The sequence below is a fragment of the Microcaecilia unicolor genome, chromosome 5, assembly GCF_901765095.1.
Source record: "Microcaecilia unicolor chromosome 5, aMicUni1.1, whole genome shotgun sequence".
Lineage (NCBI taxonomy): Eukaryota > Metazoa > Chordata > Amphibia > Gymnophiona > Siphonopidae > Microcaecilia > Microcaecilia unicolor.
In genome coordinates this window covers 104,068,840-104,081,256 of record NC_044035.1, presented here as the reverse complement: position 1 = coordinate 104,081,256, position 12,417 = coordinate 104,068,840, and the positions used below count along the sequence as shown (strand labels likewise).

Below are 12,417 nucleotides of genomic sequence, written 5' to 3'. Positions count from 1 at the left end.
TACAGACGAGACATATTCAAACAAGTAGGGAAGAGAATGGATTGGAAAAGCAGCCTAGTGGTTTCAGCAGCGTGCTTATAAGCAGAAAAGCCTGGTTTAAAATCCCCCTGCTGCTCCTTGTGATCTTGGGCAAGTCACTTAACTCTTCATTGCCTTAGGTAAAAGCTTAGATTGTAAGCCTTTTGGGAACAGGGAATACCTACCAGCTTATTTTCGAAAGAGAAAGACGCCCATATTTCGACCCAAATCGGGAGATGGGCGTCTTTCTCCCGTGGGCGGCCAAATCGGTATAATCGAAAGCCGATTTTGGGCGTCTTCAACTGCACTCTGTCGCGGAAATGGCCAAGTTGATGGGAGCATGTCAGAGGTGTGGTGAAGGCAGGACTGGGGTGTGGTTATCGGCCGAACAGAAATGGGCGGCTTTCACCGATAATGGAAAAAAAATAGCTGTTTTTAGCGAGAATTTAGGTCACTTTTTTTGGACCCTTTTTTTTTTCATGAATAAGTCCCAAAAAAGTGCCCTAAATGACCAGATGACCACCGGAGGGAATCGGGGATGACCTCCCCTGACTCTCCCAGTGGTCACTAACCCCCTCCCACCACAAAAAAAAGAACTTAAACAACTTTTTTTTCCCAGCCTATATGCCAGCCTCAAATGTCATACCCAGTTCCATCACAGCAGTATGCAGGTCCCCGGAGCAGTTGTTAGTGGGTGCAGTGGACTTCAGCCAGGCGGACCCAGGCCCATCCCCCCCTACCTGTTACACTTGTGCTTGTTAATGCTGAGCCCTCCAAAACCCCCCAAAACCCACTGTACCCACATGTAGGTGCCCCCCTTCACCCCTTAGGGCTATGGTAATGGTGTAGACTTGTGGGCAGTGGGTTTTGGGGGGATTTGGGGGGCTCAGCACACAAGGGAAGGGTGCTACGCACCTGGGAGCTCTTTTACTGTTTTTTGTTAATTTGTAAAAGTGCCCCCTAGGGTGCCCAGTTGGTGTCCTGGCATGTGACGGGGACCAGTGCACTACGAATCCTGGCCCCTCCCACGATCCAATGCCTTGGATTTGTTCATTTTTGAGATGGGCGCCTTCGATTTCCATTATCACTTTAAACAGATAGCACCCAGCTGAAAAACGGCCAACTCCAAGGCATTTGCCCCACACAACCCGTATTATTGGAAAAAAGATGGGCGCCCATCTTTTTTCAAAAATACGGGTTGTCCCGTTCACGGAAATAGGTGCCCACGGATATAGGCGCCCATGGAGATGGGCGTTCGCCTTTGATTATGCCCCTCCTAGTGTACCTAAATGTAATTCTCGAACTACTGCATGAGTGTTGAGCGTCTGAGTATGATTAGTACTGTAGCTCCCACTCGTTAAACATTTAGAGTTTGACCATTTAAAGGGAGTATTCTATAAGTAAGCATCCTGTAAGTACAGTCTCAGTACAGTTCATGAATTGGCAGGGGCCACATCAGTAGTTGCCCTGCACGTTCAGGTCTGACCAACTCCAACATGCTACAGTGCATTTAGTAAGCATTAATTATATTTCAGATGAAGCTATACTTACATGAATAATTTTTTATTTCTGATGAACAGTTCAATTACTGACACACTTGAAAAACATTGGTTCGTAGATATGAAAAACAACGAGCCAGTCCTAAAAAGATGGAGATTGCAACATATTAGAGCACAAAACATCTCAAAATCTAAAGCATTTGTTTTCCCATTTTTCATGTTTTATTAGCTTGTTTTTAATTGTTGTCATATTTTCAAAGCACTTAGCCTTCCAAAGTTCCATAGGTTTCTATGGAACTTTGGAAGGCTAAGTGCTTTGAAAATGATGTCTACCAGAGTACCTTAAGGACATTGCTCAGTTTATTACCATAGGCACGGCCATAGCTAGCTATGGGGGCCTTTTACAAAGCTGTGCTAGCCCTTTTAGCTCATAGTAAAAATCAGCTGGTGATATAGGAATATAACAGGCATCTCAATGTTTACTGACAGCCAATTTTTATAGTACGCTAAAAATGCTAGTGCGGCTTTGTAAAAGGACCCCTATGTGAGGCCACATAGGTCACAAAGGAAGCCAGAGCACCAAAATTGAGCTTCCTCTATTGGCTTCTCTTGTTGATGCCATGAAGATGGGTGAGGGGGAAGAAGGATGAGGTCTGAGGAGTAGCCAAGTGGTTAGTGTAGTAGACTGTAAAACAAGAGACAAAGGTTCAAATCCCACTTCAACTCTGTTACTCTTTTGGGATTCTGCCAGGTACTTGGAAACAGGAAGGCTTGATGGACTTTCAGTCTGTCCCAGTGTGACAATGCTTATGTTCTTATCATGGGAGCACTTGGGGGTGTGTTGCAAATGGTACATTTGTGGCTTGCGATGCTCCTGACCATAGGTATAAAATTAGAGAAATAATATTCAGGAAAAAAAGGCTCCACACAGCTACCTGATTCTGCTCTTTAAGAACCATAAGGCATAGGGGCTTTTAGGCAGGAGTGTTTCGAGCCAGAATCATGCCCTGTGTGACATGCTCCTAACACTCCTGCCCTGCCCATTGCAATACAACCAAGAAGCAATGAATGGGGAATGTTTTTTGCACCCTGTCTTCCTTGCACCCTGTGCAGTCACACTGCCCACACAACCCTCAGGATGGCCTTGCTTGTAGGATCAATGAGAGTAAAAGAGAGTCAATTCTGGCAGCTCAAAAACATGAATGCTTCTGGGAATATACTGTAAGACATTTATATAATTATGTAGAGCCCTCTAGTGGCTCTACCAAGTACATCAACTGTTATCGTTTAACACAAAAAACCTTCCAGGCTAGGGAAGGTTCACCAGTGGTAAGGTGTAAGTAAGAGGAGGCCCTGTCAAATAGGTGGGAAGTCTGAAGTGTGTAAGGAGTGCTGCCTAAAGACAGATTTCATCTTTAGCTAGCTCAGTCTCTGGATTAAGGGGCCGATGCACAAAGTCGCAGGAGAAAATACTGAGTCGCAAACAGTGACAGATGCACAAAGGGGATGGCATGCAAATGAGATGCATGGATCCTCCTTTGTGCATCGGTTGCTGTTTGCGACTCAAAGCTGTCAAGTGACACAGATCACCACAAAGATTTTTGAGTTGCGTGGTGGTGGGGGGGGGCAGCTTGAGTCCCCCTCCCTTTCCACAAAATCCTTGGTGGTCCAGTGGACCCCTTCTCAAGCCCCTCCCTCACTCAAAACAAGTCCATTGTGGTCTAGTGACCCCTCCCTTCCACATACCTTTAAACGTTGGAGATAGGAGCAATGCCCACTCCCTCCTGTTTCTGGGCTGCCCTTCTCAAAATGGTGATGCCCAGTTCCTGCCCGGTGCTTCCTGAGATGCACTGGGAGGGGCTAAGCACCTCCCAATGCATCCCAGGAAGCACCGGGCAGGGGTTGGTTGCCGCCATTTTGAGAAGGGCATGTCCAGAGGCAGGAGGGAGTAGGCATTGCTCCTGCCCTCCTGCCTCCAACACTTTAATAAGGTATGTGGAGTTGTTTAAAATGGGGAGGGGAGCTCGAGAGGAGTTCCACTGGACCACCAGGGTTTTTTTGAGCCTGCAAATAGGTGGGGGAATGTGAGATACAAATGCAATAAAATAAAAAATTAAAAAATAAATTCAGGAGGGGGTCCACCACTGCACCACCAGGGATTTTTGGTTCTGGAGGGGTGGTGGGTAGGGGCTCCACTAGACCACCAGAGATTTGGGGGGGGGGGGGGGGGGGGGGGGGGGGAGGGAGTGCCCAGTGGAGTTTTAGGGAGCAAAAGCTGGCAGCCTTTGTAGCTGCCTGTGTTTCCCTTTAACTGGGTTCCTCTCTGCCAGATCAAGAGCTGCTATAAACTCTAGCTCGTTAAAGGTAGGTGCTCCTTTCAGTGCATTGCAGAGAATGCTCATTATAATACTAATTTTGGCTTCTGATTCTTCGTGTGGGTATGACTGATGTACCAGTACAGAAGGAGATAAATTTGTTGGGTGTTATTCTGGATTGTCATCTTTCAATGAAAGAACAAATTATGCATGTAGTTTAATCAGCTTTTCATCAACTATGGATGTTGTTTCATTTAAAACATATGTTATGTTCAGTAGATTATAGGTGCGTTATTCAGGCTATGGTTTTGTCGAAAATTGACTACTGTAACTCTCTTTATTTGGGTGTTCCAGAGTACAGGATCAAAGCTTTACAAATAGTACAAAATGCAGGTAGATTAGTCTCTGGTAAATATGTAACTCCAATTTTTGAAACAACTTCATTGGGTGGCGACGCTGGTAATTGGGAAGCAAAACCGGTGCTGGGCTGACTTCTACGGTTTATGCCCCGATCATGACTGAATAGATAGGGATGGGCTTGAGTGTAAATTTTAAGGGGCTTCGACGTTAGCTTCAAAACGTTTAGTACAAGAAGAGTGCTGGGCAGACTTACACAGTCTGTGCCCTGAGAATGACAAGGACAAATCAAACTCGGGTATACATATAAAGTATCACATATCAAGTAAAATGAGTTTATCTTTTTGGGCAGACTGGATGGACCGTACAGGTCTTTATCTGCCGTCACTTACTACGTTACTATATGTTACCCGTGAAATACTGAGTGCAGCATAAAGTTTTGAGTATTATTCATCAAGTAATATATGGTAAAATGCCATAGTATTTTGGTCAAGTTTTTACTTTGTCTGCAGCATATGCTGCCAGCGGCAACAAGCACAAAAACAAACTACCTGTGAGTTCAGAAAAAAACCCGCGAGTCCTAAAAAAAAAAAAAAAAAAGCCCAAACTTGCAAGAAAAAAAAGTGAGGTTGGCAACACTGCTATTTTGACTGCAGCTGCTCTTTGCCCCCTCTACCCCCTCCCCATGACGTGCATTGTTTCAAATAGTTACCTGTTTTGAATACCACTGCGATTCAATTGTACACCAAAAAAGATAGCTCCAACTATCAAAGCCAGTATAATGGAGACTACCACCTGCAAGAGGAAATAAATCTCTGAGCATTTACCTAATGAATATTTTGCAGCATAGAATATTTATTTATTTATTGCATTTGTATCCCACATTATCCCACCTATTTGCAGGCTCAATGTAGCTTACCTAGTTTTATTATGACAGTAACATTACAGGATAACAGATACAATTAGTGATGTGTGGAACTTGAGAAGGGGAAGAGGGAAGTGATAAGGGGTAGATATAAATGTTAGACTTTCATAGCTGAGTGGGATGATGATCTTAGATAGCACATCTAAGGGTTATCTTTGTAGGCCTTGTTGAAGAAATAAGTCTTTAGAGAGAATACCAGTTTAAACCCAAAAAATAACTTAAGCAGTGGATATGTAGTGTTAGTGGCAGGATTTTGGAGGCAAAAAAACCTTAAGGGCTTCTTTTAACAAAGCTGCGCTAGCGATTCCTATGCAGCAAATGAGAGGAAGCCCATGGAAATCACTAGCACGACTATGAAAAAGAAGCCTTAAGTCCAAACATAGAGAACGTTGAAACATTTAAAGCCAATATTCAAAGTATTTATGTTCCTAACTTTGGGGTCCTTTTATTAAGCTGTGGTAAGTGCTAGTGCGCACTTACCACAGCTTAAGAGCACTGTTACCTCTAAGCTAAGCTAGAGTCCTCCACCTATAGTCCTGCCAGTAGAGTGTGCTGTTTCACTATCACATTTTCAATAATGAGAGACAAGGAAGCTCTGCAGAACTCCAGGGATCCTGCTTGTCTCTAATGATGGAAGACAAAATATTGAAGCACTGCCCCCCCCCCCCACTGACAGCAATGTAGTTGGAGGACTCCCACTCAGCTTAGAGGGAAGAGTGCTTAAGAGGACTTACCACAGAATGTCTGAGTGCATCCCACGGTAAGTTCCAAATCTGCAAGCGCTACCTGTGTGCTAATAATTTTAGATACATTTTTGTTGGAGGAGGGGTGTCTGGGGGCAGGCGGTAGGCGTAATCAGTCAGAACGTTTGCATTACTGTAACCCAAGGGGTTAAAATAATCTTGACTGGGCTCCAGAGAAAAAAATACGGGTTCTAAAGTGACATCACTCTGGGACAGCAGCTGAGACCTGGTTGCCTTGGTGACAGCTTGCTGGTCAGTTGGAAGTTGGGCAGAAACAGATGAAGAGCACTGGAAGTGAGAGGACGTATGGTGGTGATCTGTGATAGGGAGAGGAATAATTTGAAGTTTTCTTTAGGGAAGATATAAATGTCGGGGAAGCATAGGCGCCCCGTATAAGAGGCTTGGGGAGACTAAGCCTCCCCAGCCCAGCTGTGAGCTTCCAAGCCTGCCTCTTGCTCCAAATGTCCAGCAGCAACTAAAACCCAGCCTACCAGCTCTTACTGCAGCGATCGGTGTGTCCCCCCTCACGATCTCCAGACTCTGTACTAGGCTTCAGGTGTGGGCATCTGTCTTGACAGTCATCCGATCAAATTGATAGTGCTGCTAATTTGCCTTGATCGCTGAGGGTAGCGACACCGAAGCAATTAAGGCAGGCTGCCTCGGTCTTCTCAGTGATGCCTCCCACCCTCTTCTGATGCAACTTCCTGTTCCGCGTGGGCGGGAGGCATCACTGGGAAGACCGAGGCAGCCTGCCTTAATCGCTTCGGTGTCGCTACCCTTAGCGATCAAACTTTTCTTTATTCTCTCTCTCCACCGCAGGACCAACCGGTTAAGAGCTTCTGAAGATTTGGGAAATGAAAGGCGCAGGATGCTGGTGTGAAACAGCCAAGGGCAGGAAGCAGCCCTCCGCTCCTCCTTGCCTGAGCTCAGGCAGCCTGGCAATGCACAGAGGGTGAAAAGAGACGGTGTGTGCGCGACTCAGTCGGAGGGGGAGGGAACGTGTGAGAAAGAAAGCGAGAGTGAACAATCCCTTCTCCAGGTCATCCCCTGCTGGAGATTTTGAGAATGCAGATGAGGAGGAAGCTGTGAGCCCAACTTTTTCTTCCCCCACCCCCAGCTAGGCACGGAACCCCCAGTTCTGACGATGAGTGAAGTTGAGCTGGAAGGGGTGGGGAGGGTACAGCTTAGTAAAGACAAATTAGTTGCACCATCGGACCACAGAGAGGACAGTGAGAATCAGAGCCGCCAGGAGTTGGGGCCGTGAGGTTGGGGTGAAAGGAAAGGGGAGAAGCGCTGGATTTGTGGAGGGAGGGAGAGGTGCTAGATCTGAGAATAAGAAGGTAGATACCGGGGGGGGGGGGGGGGAGGGAGAGAGAGAGAGAGAGAGAGTGAGGATTGACAGAGTGGAAGAAAGTGGGAGATATATTGGAGACCCAAGAGAGAGCAATACTGGACCATGGGTGGAGGAAAGAGGAAGGCATTCAGGCCCCAGAGTAGGAGTGCAGGAGGAAGGAAAGACAGAGGAAGGTCAGGGAGACCGAGAAGAGATGCAGGGCATGGAGAAAGCATAGGGAAAGGGACACACAGGGGCAATGCTGGACACAATGAGGTAGGGTAGGGTGGGGAGGGACAAACAGGATGAAATGCAGGAAAGAGCAACACAGAGAGACACAGGAGGAAGATGCTGAATGTAATGGGAGGACAGAGACACTGAGAGGGCAGATGGAACATAGGGACAGGGACACACAGAATGGAGATGCTGGACGGGACCAGTAGGGACACAAATAGAAGATCAATGGTGGACAAGACAGAAGAAATGTCAAACAGACAGGGGATACTGCAAAAACAGGAAAAACAGAAAATAGACACTGGACCAGCGTGACTACAAAAATAAAATGCACAGACAACAAGGTAGAAAGAAGAATTTTATTCTGAATTTATTAATTGAAAATATCAGCTTTTGGAAATGTGCATCTGTGATATTTTGCAAGTGAGTTTCAATTTTTCTAGTATTGCTGCATACTGAGTCTGACTTCTTGAGGTAACTTTCCAGTTTTGCCTTCATATCTGTTGTGTCATGTGTTTTTCATGTGTGATCAAGATGCAGTATTCTGCTAGCGTGTAGTATTTGCCGGCATTTTGTTTTGTTTTTTTGTTTCACTAGGTTGTGTACTGGTGTTTTAGAGCCCGGTGTAATTATAGTGCTGCCTTTCCACACACACATAAGGTTGTAGCTCGTCCTGTCCTTGAAATTAGTGCTGTTATGGTTTGGTAAGGTTATGAGTGTGTTTTTGCACAAGTTTGTGTATCGTGTTTTGCAGTGGAGAGATTGTGTGTTGGCCTTACTGAGGTGGCACCAAAACATCAGAAAGGGTGTAGAGCCTAAATCATTGACACACTACCTCTTGAAGGATCTACATATGGTCGTTAATAAAAGGAGCTCATTGTGAACACTATCCACCCTAAAAGGGTGTTTTGTGGCTCTACATGAGAATTGTGATATTATGATCCCTTGTTTCATATTGTTGACGGTCTGCATTTTCCATATGGGTGGTATATTGGTGTATTAGGGTCTGCCTAGTGTTATGGTACAGTAAGGTTCTGAGTGTGTTTTTGCACAAATTTGTGCACAGTGTTTTACAGTTGAGCGATTGTGGTTAGTATATGCTTTGAGCATCCACTTTATTCTTTGACATATGATACATATCTAATATCTAAATTTAATAAAAGGTATTGTGACTTATTTTTTTTTCTGTGTGTTGTCAATTGTGGATATAAGCTCCGCCCCTGGCTCCACCCCTAACCCGCCCCCTTTAGCCTCCCCAAACAGTTGGGCCACCGACCGCCTATGCGGGGAAGACAGTGGAGACACTGGCTGTGGGTGACTGGTGAGAGTGAGAGGGACTGTGATTTTTGATTGGCACAGGTACTAATTGAGAAAAATGATAAGGAGGTCTGAGGGAGAGTGTGGAAGTTAAAGGGGTGTCTGAGGGGAGTTTGTAGGTGAGTTTAATCTGTGAGAAAGGAAATTTTAAAGCTAGGTCTGTGTGAAAGGAGTGTGGTGTGACAGCAATCTGAAATAGGGGTTTATGAAGTTAAAGAAAATCCAGCTCTGTTATAAGAGGAAATGTGCTGACTTTATGTAAGGTCTGTGGGCTGGAATGTTGGAGTGCTAACTGATTATGGAATGAGTGACTGTGTGAGGTGCTTGAGTGCAGTGTCAGAGCCTGCTGCAGCACTTTAGAATAGGGACACACAGTGAGAAATAGGTTTTGCAGAGAGAAATCCCTTTGACTTATTTTATTTTAATTAGTGTATGTGGCCACAGTATTATGCACTAATTGCATGTCACCCAGGAAGGAGTTTATTCTGGAATAAATATAGGGAGTTTAGGGTTTTGCCTCCCAGTTTGTGTTATTTTTTTAAAGTGAGGTTTAGGGAGAAGAAACCCGTGGAGCATCCTACACCAAAGATTTCTACAAGGGCCCCCATGCAAGAAAGAATCTGCTCTAATTGGCTACAGATTGATCTATTGGAGATAAATGCCAATCCTAAACGAAAACTTTGTCAGTCTGAATTTGCTTAAAGCCAGAGTGAGAGTTAATAAAATACTTACTTGAACTGAAGATGGTTCTGTAAACCAAAATTGAATGTGGAATTACATTTGTAAAGAAACAGTTTGTCTATACATTACATAGTTGAATATTTAGCTCAATTTGAAAATATAAGAATAAAAAAAACAGTGTTAGCTTTCAAAGTCGTAGGTTTGATTCTTTTAAGTTTTGAGAGAACTGAGTTCAATTGGGAAAAAAAATTGAGTCTAACTTCCTTATTCATCCTCCTAAGGTGAGCAAGGAATTTAGTAGTGTTTTTTTTTTTGTATCCCTCACCCTGCTCCTGAGAAAACTTCAGAGCACCTGGCCCGACTACAGACAAAAGGCACTCCGATTTACTTTCCCAGAGGTTTGACGCTCAGGAGGGGGTGAGGCTTACATTACCACATTCTAACTGGTTAGCACAGATTACCGCATGAGCCCTTACTGCCTACAAAATAGGTGTTGGTTAAGTGCTCCCATGGTAATTCTTTTTAGTGGATTTGCACTAATGTCAATATTAGCGCATGGCCATTAATGGAAAAAAAATAGAAAATCAGCCATTTAATGGCTGAGGTAAAAATGGCCTTAGTGCATGGGGAAAATCCGCAAAAGGGTGCACTAAGGCCACTTTTTACTGCAGCATAGTAAAGAATAATGCTCTAAAATTGGCTATTTGTACTCAAAATTTCACTAAACTCCTAAATTTAGGAGCATAAAAACTGAGCGACAACAGAGGCAGAATTTGTGCAGGGATAAAAGTTAGGTGGTTAGAACTGATTTTCAGCATTAGGCTCATAAATTTAGACAAATGAATGGCAAGCCTAAATTTTTAAGCAAAATTATTAGGCAAAATTAAAATGAATTTTCAAAGAAAAAAATTTAGGCTCATAAATTTGGCTGAAAATGTGGCTTCAATTTAAGAGCTCAACAATTTTTTTTGTAATATGTTCTTATGCTTTTTATTCAGTGGAATAAGTTCAAATTAAGGGTCCTCAAGTGAAAAATTTGAGAAAGACCCCTGAAAGAGGGTGAAGGAAGGGAAAGAGGAGGAAAAGAGATCCACCTCAGAAGATCATGAATAGCTGAAATTGGGTCCCTCCTCCCTCTCACACTGCAGGGGTTGATTGGAGGAAATTTATGCACTGAATTTTCACTGAAATAAAGATCTCAGCAACTTTCTGCAGCTTAGTACTTAACCAAAATCCTGAGTTTGAAAAAGTTTAAGGATTATCAACAGTGGAAGTAATGGGGGTGGAGATATCAGCTGGGACCCACATAACTTAATATTATCCCAACCCCTCTGATACCCCTCCCACCCAGCAAGGATAGCACCCTAACCCCCCCCCCCCCCCCTAACCCCCCCCCCCCCCCCAGTTAAGAGAGGACTCTCCTGGCCTACCTAAGAACCCTGGTAATCCAGTGGGGGCACTGGAGGCACAAGCGAATCCCACTTGCTCCTGCCACCACCTTGTGCTCTGGCACCCTCAAATTTCAAGGTCTGGCTATGTGCCTTGGGTATACATAGGTGAAGAGTGGGTGAGACTTATATTAATGCATGTAACTTTATAGAATATTGTATGTGTTTCCAGCATTTAAATGCAAATACACCTGCTCTACGGTTGGTGTGAAGCGTTCACGCCTAACTGTGTATTCAAGCATTTCACCTTTCCTTTATAGAATGAGCACCTAACTCACAATGTTACAGAATTACCTCCTTAGTGAGTCGAATATTGCTCCTAACCAAGAAGCCGATTCTCAAAACCTACTACTGGAGGTAAGGCCAATTAGCATGAGAATAGAGCGTATATAAATCTGCACAGAATGCTAAGATGGCATTAGCGTGAGAACGTGCATGGCAGAGGTGACTGCAAATTGTATTTAAATGTAGTCAAATGTACGTTAATGACATTGTTTGCTATGCTTTCCCAATGCTCAGAGAAAAGCGCACAAACCCTGATCTTACCGCTAGAAAAGTAACGCCAGCTCGGAGCTGGCAGTGGAAAGTTTGAAGAGAGGAATTCTTTTGATTTTCAGTTTGAAATCTGCCAGTTTTAGATTTCTTTTGGAAGCTGAAGAAAACCAGTGGAAGCCTGTAAACGTCAGTACTGAGCAATAAATGTGTGCGAGTCCAAGCAAACCCGAAAGTGAAAGCAAACATTGGTGCCTGTTTTCTGTGCTTAAATATAAGCTTTCCAACTAAAAAAAAAAAAACCCAAACCAAACCTGAAAAGCTTATATTTAAAGGTGCAGAAGAGTGGTGTGCACAACAGCTGTGCTTACTGCAAAACTCTTCTGCACATGCACAAAGCACATTCCTCCACCTCCTCGCTTTCGCTTTTACAGTGAGCATATAATTTGAATATCATTTCCTTTCAGCATTGGAGAGCTATTTTTCTGCGCTGCTCCGGCTGTATGGGAACTGCGCTATTGTCTTTACCGTAGGAATTCTGAGAATCAGCCTGTAATTAACTCCTGGTACCCATCCTCAATCCCACCCGCAACCTACTTTGGCACTATCTGGATAGTGCCTGGGCAGTATGTAATGATTGGCAGCAACACTACCTGGATAATGCTGCTGAAAACCAAGGGCTGGCCCCAGTCAGTGGCTCTGATCTGGGCAGTATGTTCGACTACCTCATAAATGCTTTTGAATACTGGGCCATTTCTTTTAATTCAGCAAAACCAGGACTAGATTTCTACTTCATCTGAGTGGAGTTGGATGGCTGTATAGAGAGATCTTCCCTTCACTTAACAGATTTCTGTTTATGGATGTAAAAGAAGGTGCCAGAGAGGTATTAACACAAACAGCCTGCTACCAGGCTTAAAGAGACTGCTGAGGGCATGTGTTAACAGCAGAGGAGCTCAACAAATCCCAGTTAAACCCTCCTCCTCCGGAAATTTTCCCAACACATTTCCAATGGGCAGAGTTAGCTAAAAAGACAAAAATCCCAAAATAGATGCATT

General features: G+C 44.2%; 1 protein-coding gene across 3 annotated transcripts in view; it reads right to left on the bottom strand.

The window, feature by feature from the left end:
* Window positions 1-12,417, bottom strand: part of LOC115471149 (ATP-binding cassette sub-family G member 2-like) — a 102,964-nt gene that overhangs the window by 17,421 nt on the left and 73,126 nt on the right. For all 3 annotated transcript variants that reach the window (XM_030204845.1, XM_030204844.1, XM_030204846.1), the window contains 2 exons: window positions 4,902-4,984; window positions 1,570-1,659 (listed from right to left, as the gene is read on the bottom strand). In XM_030204845.1, coding sequence (XP_030060705.1) covers window positions 1,570-1,659; window positions 4,902-4,984 — 173 coding nt within the window. The remainder of the gene's footprint in view (window positions 1-1,569; window positions 1,660-4,901; window positions 4,985-12,417) is intronic.